At 32.5% G+C, this 21,570-nt stretch overlaps 1 protein-coding gene and 1 pseudogene across 2 annotated transcripts; one reads left to right on the forward strand and one right to left on the reverse strand.

The window, feature by feature from the left end:
• Positions 1-3,927: 3,927 nt before the first annotated feature.
• On the reverse strand, positions 3,928-15,803 carry LOC128167469 (heat shock 70 kDa protein 12A-like). Of its 2 annotated transcripts, none has more exons than XM_052833203.1 (5): positions 15,637-15,803; positions 15,188-15,498; positions 14,809-15,075; positions 14,315-14,480; positions 3,928-5,777 (listed from the first exon to the last, which is right to left on the reverse strand). In XM_052833203.1, exons 1-5 carry the CDS (start codon positions 15,665-15,667, stop codon positions 4,705-4,707), a joined length of 1,848 nt encoding a protein of 615 aa, XP_052689163.1. In that variant the 5' UTR covers positions 15,668-15,803; the 3' UTR covers positions 3,928-4,704. The 2 variants fall into 2 exon arrangements, with proteins under 2 accessions (XP_052689163.1, XP_052689162.1); XM_052833202.1 differs by lacking the exon at positions 3,928-5,777 and adding an exon at positions 7,056-9,529.
• A 52-nt stretch (positions 15,804-15,855) lies between these two features.
• Positions 15,856-20,350, forward strand: LOC128167470 (heat shock 70 kDa protein 12A-like; annotated as a pseudogene).
• The last annotated feature ends 1,220 nt before the right edge of the window (positions 20,351-21,570 follow it).

Raw genomic sequence — 21,570 nt, forward strand, 5'->3', positions numbered from 1 at the left:
CCATAAAAGGTTAGATTTGGTCGTTTATACCATGTAACTGTACTAAATTATTACTCCGATACGAACATGTATACATGTACTACGTTATAAACGGATTCTTTCGTGTGAAGGTAATCATGTATACACGACCGTCAACAAACTTAACATGGAAATCAAAAGTTCAGCTAAGACAAAAAAATAAATAAAAAAATAACAATAACGGTTTGTATCTTTACAAAAGGCCAGTCTTACAAAGAAAAAACAACCAAATGAAAAAAAAAGGCTAGCTACATTTGTCTATTTTTGCTGTGTCTACCTTTTTAATGCATATTTCAATCGAGGCCAGTATTAGGAGTAGTATACCTTTAACTTCAATTTTACTGATTATTTCCTTATTTTCAATTTCAATTTTTTACATGGTCCCATAAATTCAAATTTTTGTATGTAAATTTAAGAAAAATGTTTGCTGCGCAAAAAAGTGTGTGTGTGTGTGTGTGTGTGTGGTAAGGGGGGGGGGGTGGGCAGCCCCCCCCCCCGATGCTACGTGCCTGCTGTAACATTTGAATATATCAAGCTCATTTAAAAATATGTATATTTTATTAAGAAAACTGACTTTATCTAAAGAGACCAGACTTTATGATGCTGTTTGCATGAGTGTGGTTTAACAAAAACTGACTGTACAGGTCTCGCCAAAGCCTCGAATTACTAGGTAATTATAGAGATAAAAAAAACCCAACATGCAATCTCACCAATATCGTATAACTAAATAGATGTTATGAATAATATCGAGCAAAGTAGGTTTGATACAAATGCAAGTGACGTCAGGGCCACAACGCTCACCTGAAGAACAATAGCCATAACTGATCAAATTAGCAATTTAGTATCAAATATCATTTATAATTTACAACGGAAGATATTGCTTTTATAGCAGAATATCTTCCAATTTTTATCCACATTTCTTTTAATTTCAGGTCCCTTTCGTTGATTCTGAAGTTGTGAACAGATTTTTCTATATTCCTAACCCTACCCCTTCCCTAATATGCGGCGTAATCCTTCTCCTGGAAATCATGATCAAAACAAACTTTAATCTGCATAATTTCTATTAAGGTGATCGTTTTGTTTTGTTTTGTTTGTTTGTTTTTTTTTTTTGGGGGGGGGGGGATGGGTGGTGGGTGCTGTAATGGAGGAGCTGAAGTACTACGGTATGTCAACCCGAGTATACCCACAAGGATAGAGGTCTGCAGCTACGTTTCTATCACTGATGAACGTCGTTTGTATCCTGAGATATTTTTAATTAAAATACTTTCATGTTGAATACTGAAATCTGATTGGTTTAGATGCAGTTTATAATCCGTTCAATGTCAATTTCAACCGTTACCCTCCAAAACAGGCTCTATGTTTATAATATCATTTTAAATACATTGCCCTATAAAGCGGTTTATGCATTTTGTTACATTCATTCCCGCATGAAGCACAAAAGAAAGCATTTTGTTGTTTAAATACATACCGTTGCGGTTCTAGAACTGAAATCTATAATTTTAAAGCGTTTATTTAGTAACCCTGCTAAAAGTATAACACATGAGGGCAAGCCATCTACGGAACCATTTACATCTCCCAACAGGAGGGACCACAAACAGAAGTTTAGAATTGTTAAGGAGCACTCGTTTTATTGCCAAATTTTAATATGTGTGTATGTTTTTAGAATCAATCCTTCTGTTAAAAAATCACGATTGTCCGTAATTTTTAAACCAATTTAAACGAGGATCTGTATCGAAATCCTTTTAAAAATAAAATAGATATTTTTACAATCAGATAATTGTGATACTCTCTGTATAAAGAACATTACGTCCCTAGCTTTGATGATCCTAAAATGTCTGCTTCCGTTCATTACATACTAGTATAAACTATACTAATACCCATCACGTGAATGACAGCTGAGTAAACAAGTCACTTATGTATATCGATTCTTTATCAAACAATGCAGATCTCTTAACAATGTGGCGTAAGTTGCAAACAGACACTATAGATTGGTGACGGTAATACCAGCAGGAAAAGTCAACAACACTTTTATTTATATGAAGTATTATTTTCCTTCAATAAGTCTAGGAAGAACCTCTACGTCCATAAATCAATGCTCAGATCCCTGTATGTGTATGGATTCATTTATTGTTATTACTTGATGCTTAAAATGATGAAATTTTTGTACGTACATAGCAATTCACGTGTACTTTAAGAATGGCTCTTTCCCATACGTGTTCAACATTATAAACATATTGCATAATTCCTACCAATCCATATTATAATGAATGAAATCTCCACAAGCATTGCGATTGAAGGGCAACACGTCCGGTACAGGGGGCACATAATGACATCGCGTTTGTTTCCGAGGGACACGGGAGGGTAACATGCTCGTTTAAGCGGACACTGAAAGACTTCACCTTTATAACTGATCTATTTCCTTGTTCACAAGATCTGATACTTCAGTGTCTATAAAATTTTTATGAACATTTTTTTGAAATGCAATCGTGTATCATACAAGGCATGGTCATTCTTTAAAATCTGAATTTTCATCAAAACTTTTCCCCACCCCGAATTACTGGTACTTAAATCCCCTTCGACGAGTTTGCGTGGAAGTATAAATCAAAAGTTTCTATTCTACGCCTTTGTTTTTAGAAGACATTTACATTCAGCAATGCATAAACGTTTATTGAATTTAAAAGTTTATAGGATAAATATTACTAATTCTAGACTGACTTATCTCTCTTTTGGCTTGGATTCCGGCACACATAATTACTAATTTTCTTTATATTGCATACAGTGATACATATTAATGTAATAAGTATTTAAAATATACATGTCAGATAAAAAATTGACACTTGTTGCTATGGTAACAAGGTTAAAAATAAGGAAAAAAAGAAAACCATAGTGATTCCGTAGAGCGAAAATACCTGTTTTGAATGCAATTTAGACTCATTCTTTGTTGATAAATGTGGGAAAAATCACACTTTTGTATTGAATTTATTCCAGCATTATTGAGCATCGTAAAAATTTTTATAGTTCAAAACGTCATAGCTACGACCATTCATTTTTGCTAAAATGCAGCTTCAACTGATATTTAATGAAACTTGAGGACATGTTTGGTAATTCTGATCAATTTATTTTGAAGTATCATGTAACATGTATTATTCAAAAGTACCTAAAATATTTAGATTTTTGTGATTAAAGTTCGTTTTACCATAGCAACAGATTTAATTTTATTATCTTTGTTGCCTATATAAACCAATACTATAGTAGGCGTTTACAGTGAAAACTGAATTGTGTTAAATGAAAAAAATGTTATTTTGAAAGTCTTGTTTAGTTACTGGGTAACACTTTCAAACTATTTTTTTGCTCATGAATAATTTTCTGTAATTTGAAAATGCGTAATATTTTAACCTGATTCTTTTCTTCTGTGTAACTGAAACTGCTGTATTTACTTGCTATTTGTCTCCAAAGGAGCTTAAAAGGCCATTTTTTCAATCTTTTGCATCTGTTGCCATACTTATCACGCTTATCTTTGGATAGGGACACGTTTAAACTTCCTTTCTTGCAGCATTTTAACATTTAACATATACCATCAGATGATCGCATTCAATCCAACCTTCCGAAAATCTGTGACCGCACGGTAAAGCTATGCATTGACCAATGAGATCTGACCAGTAATAAGCAGTCAAATAGATAATATTAGATGTTTATTGTCACAAAAGGATTTTTTAAAATCTTTTCTTCAGATACTTGTATTTTTAAAATTATATAGTAAAATTGTGCATATATTTACTGATTAAGACAGTCGCCATGCATTCTCCGAACAGTCAAACATTGGTGTCTTAAACGAAATAACACATATAATTATCTAATTGATATGTACAATTATACTTGTAAAACAGCTCTTCTATGATAATGACAATCACCATGACAATTTCTTTATTCTCTGAACTGCATAAATGACAGCGTTGAGAAGAATCAACTGAACAATAATACATGTACATAAAATTCATACATTTCACGCACTGGAGAGTGATAATACCAAAGTGAAAAAAAAGGAAAAAAGTATGATTGGCAATTACCCCGGTGAGCTAACTCTCCCAATATAACTTTAATAAATTTACACAGATTAATCAACAATTTTTTATTATTAGTATTAAGGAGTTGTTGAAATTTGTAAACTTTGGTTGTGTTAAGAAGTATGAAGGTATGTATAAAACTCTCTTATCTTTAATTGTTATATCTGTCCAGTGAAATAAATAATGAAATTCATCTCTTATCTCAATGCAGTTACATATGGTACATATACGGTTTCCACTAGGTATGTCATACCATCTACCTCGTTCTATTGGCAATTTAGCATTACTTGTTCTAAAAGTAAAACTACGAAACAAGTGTATCCTAGAGAAGCAGTTTTACAAATGTGATTTTAATTACATTGCTATCAAAGGTAAGCGAGTTCCTGGTCAATGTAACTGACGTTAGAACTTCTTTTCTCTCAGGTTAGCCTAATAATTTATTCATGAAAATACATTATTTCATTGATCTAAAAATGTATTTATTAAGATTTTTTTTCTTCTGAAATTAAATTATACAAGAAGTACATGTAATCCGAAATCTTCTGGTAAGCGTCTAAAATTGAGTTGTACTTCTTCAGAAGTAAGACAAAGTTATCTGAAAACTTCTGGTAAAACCCCAGTATTACAGGAAGTCAAACGTTGCAGTGACTTGCTCACCGGTATGCATCGTGGGTGTTACTTTTACTTCTGTTCCTGTGAGCTCCATTTTAATCGTGACATGAACTCTCTCAGGCCATTGGCTATTTTTACATTTTATTTCAATATTTCCAAGCAATAGACACCCCTCTTCATCAACATACATCGGCGACTCCTTTTTAGAAATGTAGACAGATATATCAATAGGAGAATTGCGCATCTTCTGCTTATCCTTATCGACAAAGGAAATTCTGGATCTCATTTCCACAGATTCACCAAGCGAAACCTCTTGCCCGATCGTAAAAAACTTTCGGAAACATCCGGAACATAGCAATTCACCTTCGATAGTCGTCTGTCTTGATTGGTCATGTAAAAATTCATCGAACGGTTCACATATATCTTCGCCATATGTATATCGACATATTCGGGAACAGATGATGTCAGGATCGTGTCCATAGAGGACTGCCCCCTTGGCAACGGCCAAACCTGCTTCCAATGGAATGATAAACTTTTTATCTGGGAAAGCCTTTTTAACGGCAGAATTTACAATCATACTTTCGGCAAATCCGCCAACCATCACAACCCCATCTAAATCAAGGCAAATGTCTGCATCGAAAATATCTTTGATGTGAGAAATTATATCATTCACCGAGCTCTCAAAAAATGATGTGAACAGGGAATGATCGATATTTAGCTTGTCTCCAATTAATGACAATGCAGTCATGTGTTTTGATGTTTTGATAGCATTTTGGAAATTTTCGCCGCTTTTTTCTGAAAAAATTTCCATAAAAGCTGGAGGAATCTTCAGGACAACCCTGTTTTTCGAATCAATGTTGAAAGTTCTCTTCTTCAACTCAAATCCTCGTAAAAATTCCAGGTACTCCGACCTGCCCTCGTTTTTAATTTGTCTCATATTTTCTGATCCGATCAATTCATTTAAGAATTTCATAAAACTTTCATCTACTTTAGTTCCTCCCCAGTTCCCGCCGCAAACCTTGTAAATAGTTTTTATTTCGGCATCTGATGTCGTTTCTTGTACAGCAATATCAACTGTTCCACCTGGGTGTACAAAAACATGGTAATTCATTAAAAGATATGTTTTAAAAAGTTTAAGAGTACCACTTAAAATATAGAATTGAATTTGAATCAAAATCTAAATTTTAGTTCAATAAAAGGTCGTTTCATAAATCGGATATTATTTGTTTACTGATGCTATGAAGCTGAAGAATATATATGAATAAAAGGCTCTTGCATGGGTTTTCCTTTTTAAAAAAAAAATATCAATACTGATAACGAGAAGGCCAAACCCCGAGTTCTTAAATGAGATACATATATACTCAGATATACAGTGAATACATGTTTCACGAAACACTATACATGTATTTATATTGATAAAATATTAAAACTGAAAACTATCTAGTAGGTGAAGAAAACAGATTTTAATCGGCTGGAGTAAATCATTTACCAATATACAGATGAACTGAAATGAAATAAAATTGTTAATTTCTAATATGAGCCAAATTGCAGAAGAATTTGTGATTCAGTTAACTTAAGTATGAAGGAGTTTTGATTGGTCCATAAAAATAAGCCATCACATTAACCTTACTATTATCAAGTAATGGAAAAATTGAATAGTAGCTATATCCATATGCAACACTTCTTCTTCTACATATAAAAAATACATAAAGTCTAAAAAAATACACCCCAATCTTGAATTTAGAGGGCTGGATGGACGAATAATTAAACAAAAATCAATGTGTAGTTATGCCACATTAGAACAAATTTTTACCTTATTGTTTCGAGCTTAAACTACAAATGGTTTGTCATTTTAGGAAGCGGCACATATTTTGTGAAATTCAGAACACGCAACCCTGTCTTCTAAATGAGGCTGGTCTTTGGAACAATTTATAACAACATGAACGAGTTTGAAATTCATTTACTAATAATCAATATGGGGAAGAGTTTCACTTCATGTTAGAATGAGAATCGAAAATATTATTGAACTAAATACTCTCAAGTTCTGTAATTAATTGTTTAATATTACAATAAGAAAAAAAACACAACAAAATGAAATTATGAGATAGTCTGTTCTCCACAAATAATGGTTTAGCCTTGATCATCCGGGCTGTTTGCATGTATGTAAATATGTTTATATATCTTGTACAGTACTTTTTGTACCATTGATATATGTTGAGATAATAAACGAATAAAATTGAATTTTAAAAATTCAAACTTTGATACTAATATTCGAAAAAATCATAAAAATTTTAAAGATATTAAAATTTTCTATAAATGTGACATTGTGAATTTTAGCAGTAAAGTGTAATGAACTTCTTAGTTTAATAAGTGTTAATTATACTGACAAACATGTATCAGATCTATTGTGTTGGTGAGAATAATAACAACGAAACGTTATTCCAAATTTTATTACATGTATTTATTTCAAGTGAAAAGACTTAACATTACTTATGAAATAATATGTCATTAAAAACACACAACTGCAAAGTTTTTGGAAGTAAATAAATCAAAGCAAACACTTCATTATAAAAGGACATATTTGTCATCAAACTTAATGATTTTTTGAAAACAATTGTTCCTTCCAGTAATTAAAACAGGGAAAATAAAAATGCCAATACAACGGTACATGTTTACAACACTCGATGTCTCGAACTTCAATTTCTAAACCAATTTACTTTTTTGAAAAAACATGGCCTCATTTGTTTCTAGACTTTGATATTTCGATCCCCGATCTTTCTTTCAAGATAATTCTTGATTTCTCTGGGAAACATTAATGCATGGGCGCAAGCGCGTCTGAGATTTTTAAAGATTTTTATAGGTGACGCAACCCCTGGCTTCTTTAAAAGGGTATACATATTTGAGAAGCTAAACCTGGTTTTTATTTGCAAATACAATTACACAAAATTGACATTAAAAAAGAAACTGAATCAATTAAAAAGTATATACGATATCTATCTACTCAAAACCCAACTCTGTATTCATGAATAGTTGTAGGATGCAAATTCAAATTATTTTTTCCCAGTTAAATCTATCCGATGTTATAGTATAAGTTTGCATAGACACAATTTCTTTCCCAGTTTGAATATTTCAACAAAGGATTAGGAAAATATATTGACTGATGTTTTGGTGGTATCGAACCCACAACCTAAAAAAACCTAATCATGAACGTAAGATTACATGTACCTTATATCTGAAGCTTAAACTAATGAACCATTTCCGTCAGTGAGTTTTTTTTAATGCTCTATGCGCATTTGGCTATGAAATTACGAACTTGGATCATTTTTCTTAAATGGTCATTTGTTGGGATACAAAATGATATTTTTAATGAATAGTTAATAATACCTCCATGTTTGTGTCGATCGAAATCGGTTTATTTTCCATTAGATCTCATGTAGACTATGACAAAAATATGGAGCACAAACCCACTTTAACAGAAAACGCATTTAAAATCTAAAACGGCACTATTTGGAGACTTTGATACGTATACCCCAGTTTAAATTTATCCTTATATAGGCATTGTACACGCCTTATCCATCCACCTTCCTTCTGCATTTAATCAAACTTAATCGCTCGAACTCTTGATCTCTTGAAATTTTATCAAAGTGCCTTGTCTTGATATCTGAGTTATCGAAACTTTAAAATAACTACCAATGTAAGTTATACTTTTCTGTAAATTCTAATGATATTTTAAGTACATTGTTTGAATTTGAAGAATCATAAAAAGTCAAACTTTGCGGTTGCCTTCTCTTTAGTACTTAAAGTTGCTGTAACTTGAATTTCTGTTCCGGCGATTTCCATTTGTATTTCACATGAGAAAGTTTCAGGCCAAAGTTTTGATTTGTTATTACATTTTACAATTATTTCACCCAACACCCTGCATCCGACATCATCAATATACTTAGGGGTTTTCCGATTTGAGACATAAACTTTAATGGTCAAAGGTTGTTGCCGCTGATAAGCTCTGCCTTCGTCGCGGAAATCATAATCAGAAGTAAAGGATCGTTTTTCTCCAAGAAAAACTTTTTCACCCTTTTCAAAAAACTTCTGAAAAATGTTTTTGCAAAACCGCTTTTTGTTTATCAAGGTTAAATTACTAAATTGGTGTTTATCCTCAATAAATGGGATGCATATGTCATCCCCATATGTATAGCGACATACACGCGAGCAAATGATTTCTGGGTCGTGACCAAAAAGAACGGCGCCTTTAGCAACAGCGAGACCGGCTTCTGTAGGTACGACAAATCGTTTTCCAGGGAAAGCGTCTTTAAGGCTATCAATGACAAGACGACTGTCTGCATAACCACCAACAACTACTATTCCCAGCAAGTCTTGACAGACTGGGTCTTCCAATATACCTCGTAGATGAGATGTTATGTCTTGTAACGAACTTCTAAAAAAAGATCTAAACAAACTCGCATCAAAGTTTATTCTATCTTGCAAGTAGTTTGTAGACTTGGCGTAGGGAGAGTTTGATATTATATCAGTAATGGTGCATCCTGTGTGTTCTTTTAAGATCTCAAACAAAGAAACTGGTATCCTGAATGGAATTTTATTTTGAGAGTTATAATCAATTTGCTTTTTCTTGATTTCTAGGATTCGCATCAACTCCAAGTACTCAGACCTACACTCATCTTTAAACTCAGTGAACACATCTGCTCCAACAAGTTTGATAAGAAATTGAATAAATTCCTCATCAACTTTAGCGCCACCCCACGGTCCCCCGCAAACGTCATGAATTGACTTCATTTTCCCTACACCAGTAGTTTCCTGTACGCTGAAGTCGACGGTTCCTCCTGAAACAATACTCTTCAGTAAACATTTATTCCTTTCCAACTGAAAACGTTTTGGAAATAAATAAGCTAAAACGTTAAATGAAACACAATTTTATATAGTATCTTTGGCAGTGCTCCACTTAAATCTTTCTTCTAGAAATACCAGTCTGTAAGATAAATTACAAACTACACAGGAATGTAAATGTTGTCATTGTGATCAATGAGAAACAATTGGTACATGTAGTTAATTATATGCATGTACTTTTTCTATCGATGCCTTTAATTCAAAAAGTAAATGTGCAAATGTGCCAGGAAAGAGTTCGAATTTGATATACAAAATGCACATTTCTGCATATAAAGAAAAGGTGAAAATAAATGCTTTTAATTTTAAAAAAAGTAAGATAAAAAAAAGTATGCACACAGATGGAATCGACCCAGGGCATAACAAACATCACGTGTAACATAGCTAGCGGTTTAATTCACTGGACTATTCAAAAGTTCCACTCTTCGGTGTAAATATAGACCACTATGATAGAAATCAGTTTCCGAAATTTTCGTATGCTTTTTGCAAAATTTGACCCCATGGCCAAAACGCCCCTAAACAAATTCCATCCAAAATTAATTCTTCAAACAAGCCCATAAAGAATATGAGATTTTTTAGGGGCAGACAAGTTTTAAAGAATATCTTGGCCAAAATTCATGCAGAAATATACCATTTTACTGAGAAAATGCTGCTTTCTCTAAATTTGAAGACTAATATCAAAATTTCAAGAGAAAATTTTATAGGTTCAAATTGTAAATTCGAAACATTTAGAAATATCTACGATAGAAAATAACCGAAAAACACATTTATATTTAAAGTAATTGTTTTTCGGGAAATCCATTTTCACTATGAGTCAATTCAATGGTTGTGTGCTATAGATCCTTAAAGGACATATCGGATATTTCTAAACTATACGACATTTTACATTTTTTGGCTTCCATGTGTATCTAATAATTACTCCTAACAGTTTGTTAACGGTATAAAAGCGGTAATTAGCCATAATATCAATTTGAATTATAGCCCCGATCGTTTAAAGACTCGTCAATTAGATAGCGTGTCACGTGGTTCAGTGACGTCACATGCGACCTTCTTCGAACAGCTGATTGTAAACAAATTGTAGGATTAGCATTATCTTCTTTAGATTTTGACATTCATTCACCATGTAAGTTGTTTTTTGACATGCTGACTAAATTAAAAGAATTTTATTATTCAGTCGTACATGTTTGAGCCACTAGTACGGATAAAAAACGATGATATTGCCGAAAAAGCGACGATGAAGTCGGCAATGACGATCAAATTGATCGACGTGTAAACATTGTAAACACAACTTAGTAAGAATTGTAGCTCAAATAAATCTGTTAAAGGTGTTTATTTATTAAAATCTACAACAGTCTTGATTTTTGGCGTGCCTAACGACTCAGAATGTTCATTATTGTAAAAACTGTGGTGCACAAGAAGTTTGTTTCTTCGGCAGTAACTGATCACAACTTTCTAAGGTTGTTTACTCTATTTTACACTGGCAAATTTATGATTTCTGCAGAGGTGAACTACATGTATGAATTAAGAAATCATGTATACAAAACCGATGCCTACACGAACGTATAGTTTAACAATAAGAAAAAGAAAACAGCTAATGAAGCGAGGCGGTTTGCAAAATGGCGTCCCCTCTCGTTATTTTTCTTCGATGAACTTGCGTTTTGTACACAGGCCCCTGTGCATAAACTTCTATTTTTTTCTTTTTGAGAAATGAATACGATTTATTTATGAAACTATAATAACAAAAATGTACCATATGATTAATAATCTATGAATTGAATGTTAATTTATAAATCCTCTCGTCGACAGATAGACCCCTATTTGTCACAAGATTTCCGCTTACTTTCGTAAGGGAAACTTAAAAAAACAACAGTCCAAATCCCCATTTTCGGTGGCTAAATCACCGACAGGAGGCACAGAACACCATCATGTCCCGTTATCGACAATTTATTAGGTGATAATTAGTTAAATTGTCGTTTAAATCTAATCCAATTACAAAGATGGCTAACAGCACCTTCTCGCTCGAGGTCGGTATGACGTCACACATCATGGCGGGTAGATCAAGAGAGAAACTATGCATATCGCGACATTTGAATTTCATCGCTTTCAAACTCACGAATTAGGCAGAATATTTTATGAAAACGTTAATAAACTTGATTTTTAATGAGTATAGAATGATTTTATTTAAAAAACTCCGAAAATTGAAAAACATGCGATATGTCCTTTAATACCACTATGTTAACCATATCACCCCTAAGACGAATTGCCCGTAAGACAGATTCACTTTCTTTGAAAGCCAACAAAATGTCTATAATTTGAAATTATATTTCTTTAAATATGACTCAGGCTTGGGGCGAATTACATAGTAAAATAATGCATTACATTACCATTACTTCATGAATTTGGGCATTAAATTACCATTACCATTACTTAATTTTCTTCAAGAAATGCATTACATTACCATTACATGAGTAACGTAATGCATTACCATTACCATTACTTTTTGAAAAGTTAATAAGTTTTAAAAAAGTAATTTAAAAGCTAAATAAAGAGTTTTTGTAATAAAATGTTTCATAAAGAAAACACGTTTTAACAAATTTACAGCTTCATGTTCACTTATAATCAGGTTCAAATTTAATGACCTATACAAGATTGCTGTAGCACTTTATGATCATCAAAATTTCACAGGTTTCATCTTTTAACTGCATCCTGTCGGGTGTGAAAATTTAAGATATTTAAGTGTTCAGGCAATAATAGAAAAAAATACATGAATCTTGTATTTTCTATCAGTCTAAACTATTGTACTTAATACATTAATACATGTATACAACAGAGAGAAAGAGAGAGAGAGAGAGAGAGAGAGAGAGAGAGAGAGAGAGAGAGAGAGAGAGAGAGAGAGAGAGAGAGAGTAAAATTATTTTCAAATGGGTTATAATACTGGAAGTAATTTTTTAAGCTTCGCAATGGTTATACAGTGCATTATTTTTAATGCATTCATTTTTGCTTTTAAGGGTGTATGTCTGTTCTCTATTCTAATGGAACACAGCCAAGAGAAGGGTGGTGATTGGGGGTGTTTAGCACCTCTGTAAACAATAGATAGTTTTGATACTTAGATTATCCTGGGGGCATTGTGTGTTGTTGACACATTCTTCACAGTAAAGAAGTCATTGAATGAACAACTAATTGGAGTACATTTTTCAAATGATTTGAAATTCTTAATAACAACACTCTTAAAATGTTATGAAATTGTGTTGATATAGCCAGTTATATTGACAATTTAAGAATAGATTTTTTTAACATGCTTAAACACACATCTAAGATATTTTTATCTCAAGAATTATTTTTCTTCATTTTTTTCAATTTTTAATTAAATACAATTTCAGTTATTCAAATCATCACAATTTTACAAAGGAACATGCATAGAAAAGCACAGTAATGCAAAGTAATGCCATGTAATGCCAGCATTACACTAGATTTTTGGAAGTAATGCATTACATTACCATTACTTGTAATGCTAAAATTGTGGCATTACACATTACTAGCATTACTATGAAAATATGTAATGCATTGCAATGCATTACCATTATATTTAGCATTACCCCAAGCCTGATAGGACTTGAATGAAGGATGCAATGAGCTAGGGTAGGTTGAAACTGGCTTAATGGTTCTGGGAAAAAGTAGAAATTCAATTACAAATAAGTCTAATTTCATAGATCATAAATTGAATTGTTTTGTTATGCTCAACAAGTTGATGCAATCCATGCTTGTATCTTACAGATCCGTAAGAAATTGTAAATCTAAAATAAATCATTTTCTTAGCTGATGCTACGTTCCCATTATAACGATTCGCAGTGCGATTGAAATGTCGGCCTCAATCGCAAAGTTATTGTTAGTAATCGCATCAAAGTTGCTAGATCTTGAAATATGTCGTGGTAATCGTGCTAATTGTAAAACATTTTTTGACTGTCAAAATTGTTTCTACAATCAACACGATTAACAAACTGTCCAATTTTCGTTATTAATCGTTATAATCGTATAAGGTAACACTGCGTCTTTGCTAAGCGCAGCACGTTGCATCTTATCGTGCCCCTAACTAATCGTATTGATCCTGGATCATTACTCAAGGAAGAAATAACACTCTGCGCTGCGTTGAGTTGCAATGTGTCAATATGGTCAGACGGGCAAAATACATGTATTGTCGGATCGAATCGTAGCATTTTCCAACTTGATTATAAAAAGAATCGCCATCATTACCATACACCATTGAAACAGAGCATATCGATTCGTGGTGAAGGCACACGAACGTCTATGTACAATTTTGATATTTGTTAAATGTAGTAGGTTTGTATAATAGAATATTCTTGACTATTCTAAATTGGTATGTTATTCTTTATAGGACATTCTTGATGTCCGGGTAATGCATGTAACCTCTTTTATATATAATTTCTAGAATTTCCTTTTTTTCTAAGTATAAATAACCTGTAAACAGTGCTCAAAAAAGATACCCTCATTAGACTTTTGTACGACGACATTGAGTTGTGAACATATACCTACTTACTGTGCCATTGTGATATGCGAGATCTAATCAGCTGATTGTTTTGATTTTTTCAAATAACCAAAAATTTCACATTTAAATTCAAACTTAGATGTTATGGGTAATATATCGACAATCTTACCTTCATAATGCATGATTTATTTTTCGTTTTTAAAACTTGTCAATGACTCACCCCCTAGGTCGATGACCATAAATTTCTTCCCTCGTTCAAACGTTTTAAGCACTAGCTCCTGATGTTCTCCCCCACTCTCAAATCTATCAATCGGAAGTAGGCGGCAGTACAGGGCGGCAGCTTCCGGTTCATATGCTAGCATTAGCTGATCGTCGTGAATTCCGGCCTACCAAGCGTAACATAGTAAGAATCACAATTCTATTAACAATTTCTGATTTTAGCTATTCAATCATTTTTTTTAAAACAATACACCTTTTCAAACCAATGCTACATGATTTTTTTTTCCAAAATTAGTGCTATTCAAAGGTTAATTTAATCAATTAAGTCAACAAATAAAGCTGATGTAATAACTTTTCCTTCATAAATTATCAAGAATTTACATCCAATAAATGACAAACGATGCACTTATTGAGTAGCTGAAAGAAACATTTAAAGGTAAGCTAAATCAAAATCTGTATGTGTGAAATAACACAAGGACTTAATTAGATATGTACCTCTTTTGCCGCTTCTCTTGTAAACTGTTTTGCAGAGTCTGTCCAAATAGCGGGAACTGTCAATACCCAGAAAATACCGTCAGCTGTCACTCCTTCTAGAATGTTCTTGTCGTTTAACTGGCGCAGTAAATGTTCTTTAAGATATCGAATGGCATGTGCTATGATAGCCATATACGGCATCTTTTTACCATCTATGTCTTCTATCTCCATACTTCTCTCAAGTTTAGTAAATAAACGATCACTCCCTGTTTGATCTTTAGATATATCCTAATAATAAACAGAGGAAAGTATCCATTTTAAAAGAATTAAATTGAATAATAGTACCTGACTCAAAACTTATAAAATCTTTTAAGGAGATACAAAAGAGAAAACAAAATACCAGTGCATTCATGAGTTTCATCTTGAAGCGACTGAAGTAGTACCACTCTTGGTGTTCTTCTGCTTCAGACAGCTCTGCGTATTTATCTTCAGCGTCGTAACCAAAGCTGTGAAATGTCTGGTCAGGTTTTAACAAAACAGTTGTCGGTGCTTTGTATGATATTCCACCAGACTGTACAGATGACCAGTGGTTGGTGTGGATCTTCAAAGGATTTGTTTGGAAATCATCGCGAAACGAAAAGGCGTACCCAGAGTAGGTCGACCCAAAATCAATGGCGGCAACGACAATTTTTTCCCTCTTTTGCTCGCCACCTTTGTCATTTGAGTTAAACAGAATGAGTTATTAATAAGCTTTTTATTTTATTTAACTTTATTTTTTATTCATTTACATTTTTGAGAAATTGATTTCAAAAGTATTTTCTTTTTAGTAAATCATTGTTTTTAACTTACCTTTTTTGGGATTCTGTTTTTCGTGGGTCATTATCTGTTTTCTTACACTGTTTTTAGTAGTTTAGATTATCAAAATAACAGAAAAATCGTCTGTGCTACACCGTTTGTCAGAAAACATACTTGTTAGATTAAGGCGCAGTTATTAGTTTAAATAACAACGTATCAAATTAGAAGATCTCTGGAAAATTATCAAGTAAACAGATACATTGCACAAATTGCGTTTGAGTTTAATCTATCATCCGTGGCTTATTGGCAATTCTTAAAACATGTTTATACCTATCGTCATCTTTAAAACTTCCTTATATACCATAATACGTCTTATTTATAGTGCATGAAATGGCTGGCGGTACTAGCTCCTTGGACGGGAAGCTTCTTGTCGCTGCTATAGACTTCGGGACAGCATACAGTGGTTATGCGTTTTCCTTTCGGAATGATTACCGACTTGATCCCTTAAAGATTGAAGTAAACCACTGGACCGGAACTGGATCCCAAACGATGTCACCAAAGGCTCCTTCATCTGTTCTCTTAAATCCTGACAAAACCTTCAAATCGTTTGGATATACGGCAGAAGAAGAATATTCAAATCTTGTCGAAACTGGGCAGCACCAAGATTGGTACTTCTTTACGAAGATTAAAATGAGACTGCTCTATCATGAGGTGACGTACGTTCAAAACTAGACAGAGAAAGAGATAAAACTCAACTAGTAATTTGTATTCTTTGAAAAAAAATATTTATATGTGTTTAATTGTGTCTTTTTCTTTAAAACAGAAAATTTCTAGAACAGACATTATAGAAGATGAATGCTGTAAACCGATGCTAGGGCTAACCATTATCAGCATGATCATCCGATATCTTAAGGATGATTTATTCAAAAGATTGGAGCAGAGAGGAATGCCTTTAAGAGATCAAGACATCCTATGGGTGCTTACAGTTCCCGCCATTTGGTCAGATGCCGCTAAACAGTTTACAAAGGAAGCTGCAGAAAAGGTATTTGTAATTGTAGAATTTGAATATATTTTCGCAATTCTAATGATTAAATTAAAAAAAATCCCTTTTTATTGCCAGGCGGGAATAAAATCAGATGACGTCATGCTTGTATATGAACCCGAAGCTGCAGCACTGTATTGCCGATTTCAAAATATGAAAAATATTTCTAATGCGAAAGACGACAGCAATCTAGCGAAGAAAACGAAGATGTTGGTGTTTGATATGGGAGTAAACTAATACATTGTCTGGTGTTTAATGTAATGGTAAAGGCAATCATATCATTTGTTAAATGGAATTTTTCCTGTTTTTTTTTAAAATTAAGCAATGATCTTTCTTATCCTTAATGAAGCCACCATGTTTTTACGTTTCTCGACAGGTACAAGATATGGAAAATATTACAGTACGGTTAATATTCAATATACAAATATACATGTATTTGCGATTACAAATATACCGCAAAAAATTGCAAAAATAAGTAGACTATTTCAAGTAGATATCTCTAAGAAAAAAAGGTATCTTGTTGTGTTTATATAAAAAAATTTTTTAAAAAAGAATGTATAAATGTTAGCTTTCTGTGAAAAAATATTCCTTGTTATTCATATTTATTGATCATGATTATGATATATAAATTGGGTATTTCCGTCTGTCTAATGCCTGTATGTATATCATTCTGTCGTTGCGTAACACTTCGTTTGTGTATGATATTTTAAGATGCTAATGGACACCTTACGATATTCATATGAATAAAAGTATATTAAATTCAAAATACTTTTTATGACCATTGTCACGTGTCTCATACCACCTTAAGATAACACCCGGAAACGAAAGTATTACACACAGACAGAATGAAAGACCGACAGGCATTTGCTTTTGAATTGAAAAGAAAAAATAACAAATTTAATTCACTTCTTTTAAAATTTCTATAAGGGGGCACAACAGATATAAGCGTCATTGCGATCAAAAGTGAGAAAGAAATTCACATCGTAGAAAGAGCTTGTGGAGGCGCATTTGGCGGAGTCTACATCAACGAAAAATTTATACAGTGGCTGGAGGACGTGTTTGGAAAAGAAATTTTAAATAAATTTAAAACAGAACATCGATCTGACTACATGTTGCTGATTGAAAATTTTGAAAACAAAAAACGTTCAATAGACCCTAGCACTGACAAGCAGATATGCTTTCATATTCCTTCATCTCTAAAATCAATGGCAGAAAACCTTTGGGAGTATTCTATCCAAGACCGGTTTAAAAAAAATGGAAATAAATGCCGTGCAGATTAAAAGTCGCGGGAAATTATTCTTCCCATCTTCATTTTTGTTACAAAACTTTTTTATCCCGATTGCTAAAAATGTTTTTGAGGAACTGCAACATATTCTCTCAAAACATGGAGATATCACCAGTGTGTTGGCTGTAGGAGGTTTGGCTCAGTCTCCTGCCGTTGTCTCTGAGATCCGCAAATACGTCAAACACATACCTGTGTACGTTCCGTTCGATTCGTCTTTAGCAGTGGTCTGCGGTGCAGTGTTGTATGGACATGAGAATAATATCATTAAGGCAAGAGTTTGTCCTTATTCTTATGGTATTCAAACGATGAGACCGTTTATTGAAGGAGATGATGAAAATAAAAAAGTTGTTCAAGAAGGAGAAACGTGGTGTAAACACAGTTTTAGAGCCCTTTACAAAGCTGGTGATCTCGTTAAACTAGGAGACGTGTCTTCATACGACTTGGTGGAGTCGTTTCAAGATGAAAACAGAAAGCATAAGCGATTCCGTCCAATACGTTGCGTTATGTTTATATCGAAGAAAAACGATGTTAGGTATGTCACCGACAAAGGGTGCATTGAACACGGAACAATCGAAATTGAAGCCCCAGAAAATGGATTTCCGGTTCAATATGAATGTACTGTTGCACTTGAGTTTGCTGGAACAGAAATTATCGCTCGTTTAAAAGACAAGAAAGGGATTAAAACTATTAGACTGGAATTCATGAATTAACGAGGAAGTCATTCTCTCAATGCTTTGTTGTATTCTCAAATGAGAATTTTGCGTTGGACTATTATGTTATTTCTAATAAAAGAATTAAGGAAGGAGTCTTCTGGTTATCAAACATACTTCTTATGATAAGAAATTCATGAAATTTTGACACAGTCAAACAGATCATATTACCAAATGACTCTATCAGTTTAATCAAATTTGGCCTTTTTGTTATCGCATAAAGGTCAGGTCAAAGTCACTACCTCAACGTAAAGGATGATAAAAATAAGTTTAGCATTTTGTAGTTCTGTAGACATTTGTTTAAGATTTGAAGATTCTATTCTTCAATGAAATGATAAAATATCAGAATGTCTATTAGCTTATACTAAATTGGAATAAATATTTAAACTAAAATTGATATTGCTTAGCCCGCATTTCTTCTAATTTTCTCCAATTGTGAAGAAATTTTGATTATTTTTTTATGCTTCCAATAATAAATATTTCTGATTTTAATGAAGTATGAAGACTTTATATAAAGATATAAATTGACAGAAAAGCTAATATATTGACCATTTAATAAGAGAGAAAAACTGATTTTAGTGATTTTTTTCACAAAAATCAATGTATAGAATGTAATTTGATAGGCAAATCATATTTTAAAAACATATTCTGAAACCCAAGAATCATATCATTAGTTCACATTAGTAAAAAAATCCAACATTTAATGTTATCGTTTTAAAATCATAGAACTATCTCAATAATCTGCAGCTATACTGAATTGCGAAACTTGTGATATTTTCCTACGCCAGTATTACGCCAAAAATACAGTCCTTGTCAGATTCTAAAGATTGATTACTTTTTCTATGCCAAGTTGTACGATAGTAAAAAAGAAAGAAAAATATAATATTTTAATTTCCTTTCATCTTGATTGTGCGCAATTAATTAAATTTACGTTTGACAAGTCAAAAACCAGAAACGACTCCTTCCTTAAGAAACACTATTCATACAAATCTGCAAAATTGGAAAAAATAGCAGAAACTTGTCTATAGTCTGTCCCAAGTTATTGCTTCCATCAATTTTTGATGATTTTCAATAAAAATACACATGCCTGTGAAAGAAATACAATTGAAATCGATGAAAGGGAATATATCGAAAACATCTTTATTGAATAATTATCCCTTTTCACTCATAAAATTTCACAGGATCGAAAAAAATTTTCGTAAGTAGATTTATAATGGGAAATGTTAACATCTTTTCTCCATTCAAAAGTACTCGGGATGCCTCGCGCAATTTTTTTAACGTTATCATCCGGGCTTATTAATGGCTGATGCAATGCAAAATCTCCGTAGACTTTCAATTTTGGGATATGTATTGAAACCTGAATGGGTAGAGGGGGCGTTTCAAAACAGATAACCTGGACATTTTTCATATTAGTGGATGAACGTAGTTTGAGTACAGAGGTATTTACTATTATTGAATTATCAAGTAAAAAGTGGTGGAATCAAGAACTCGGGACAAATATAATTAATTTCATTGATTTTTGATTAACACCAAAACATGACTCAATCTGGTTTTCATATTGAAAAGGAATATGAATCATTTATGAGAATTCATATTTCTACATTTATTCGTTGTTTGTTGACCGTTGATTTTTAATTATTTAGATTTTTTTTAAAAATCCGATAATGATATTGACCAAATCTAGTGTGTAACGAGATAAAGAAAATAAACTGAAAAGTGAATTTGAGATGACTCCAATGTCCAAGTTACATTGATTTGAATTTAAATTCTGTGAACATTGATACAAATTTTATAGATATTTGATTTTAATACCTGACATTAGCACTATGTTAAAATTCACATAAAGAACAATTCACATATAGAACAATTTTAACTTAGAACTTTTGTTCTAATTTCTTTACATTTTAACGATTTGGATCGTGATAAGAATAATCGTCTGTTGAATTCAGACATCTGAAATGCATATCAGGGTTATATCAAGAATACGTTAAAGGTTGATTCATACAGTCTATATAACTAGAGTAATAAAAAATAAAAAGCGTATTGCTAACAAGGCTGAGTTTATCTTGATTCATCAACAAGAAAAAGACTCCAGAGTTAAGACAATATTAAAGGTATAAAGTTTAAAACATTGTGGTTTATTTTTAAAAAACTGACAATGAGGGTCTGTTTATGACCGATAAAATCTATTTTCTTGTTAATGTTTGCCATCTACATTTGTTTGATACTACAGAAATGATTTAAATATCTGCGTAAATTGACACAATCTTATGAAACCAGCTTGCATGAAATCCAAGCCCGCAAAATAGAACAATGTTTAGTCATTTAAATGTCATGTTTGATCGAACACTATTGCCAAAAAAAAAAACAGAGTCGCATAAGGTTCTAATACAAGAAGTAGCATGGACAAAATTTGTTAGTTAAAACAATGGTCAATTTCTACGACGAATAATTTTTGTTTTGTGCTTTATATTCTTTAAATCTAAGGATATGAACGCAACAATATTAGAGATTTTCCGATCATGCTCCTTTATGATAAGAATTTGGAATAAAGAAATAAGACATAAACACATAGATCTATTGGTTATCACAAGATATCCAAGGACTGTTTAATTTATAATGTGTAGTGTAGCACAGCGCAAACACGTTTGATAAGAATTTGTAAATAATAATACTTTATGCCCATGCATTGATCTTAATAATGACCAATAAAGCCTACTCCACCGATTAACTCAAATCTTTTGTTCCATCTATGAACTGCATCTTGTAAATTGTTCACCCTAAAAACAACTAAATAGTCATTGACGAAACAATGTCATTTATCAATAATGAATAAAAAACTTGCACAAATAAACAGTATCACAAACAAGGAGATCTCTGACAAAGTCAATACTCAAACTTATTAAATGACTTATTGAACAGGTACTGTGGGATCTCCCTTATTAGTTAAA

This window comes from Crassostrea angulata, chromosome 10, assembly GCF_025612915.1.
Source record: "Crassostrea angulata isolate pt1a10 chromosome 10, ASM2561291v2, whole genome shotgun sequence".
Lineage (NCBI taxonomy): Eukaryota > Metazoa > Mollusca > Bivalvia > Ostreida > Ostreidae > Magallana > Magallana angulata.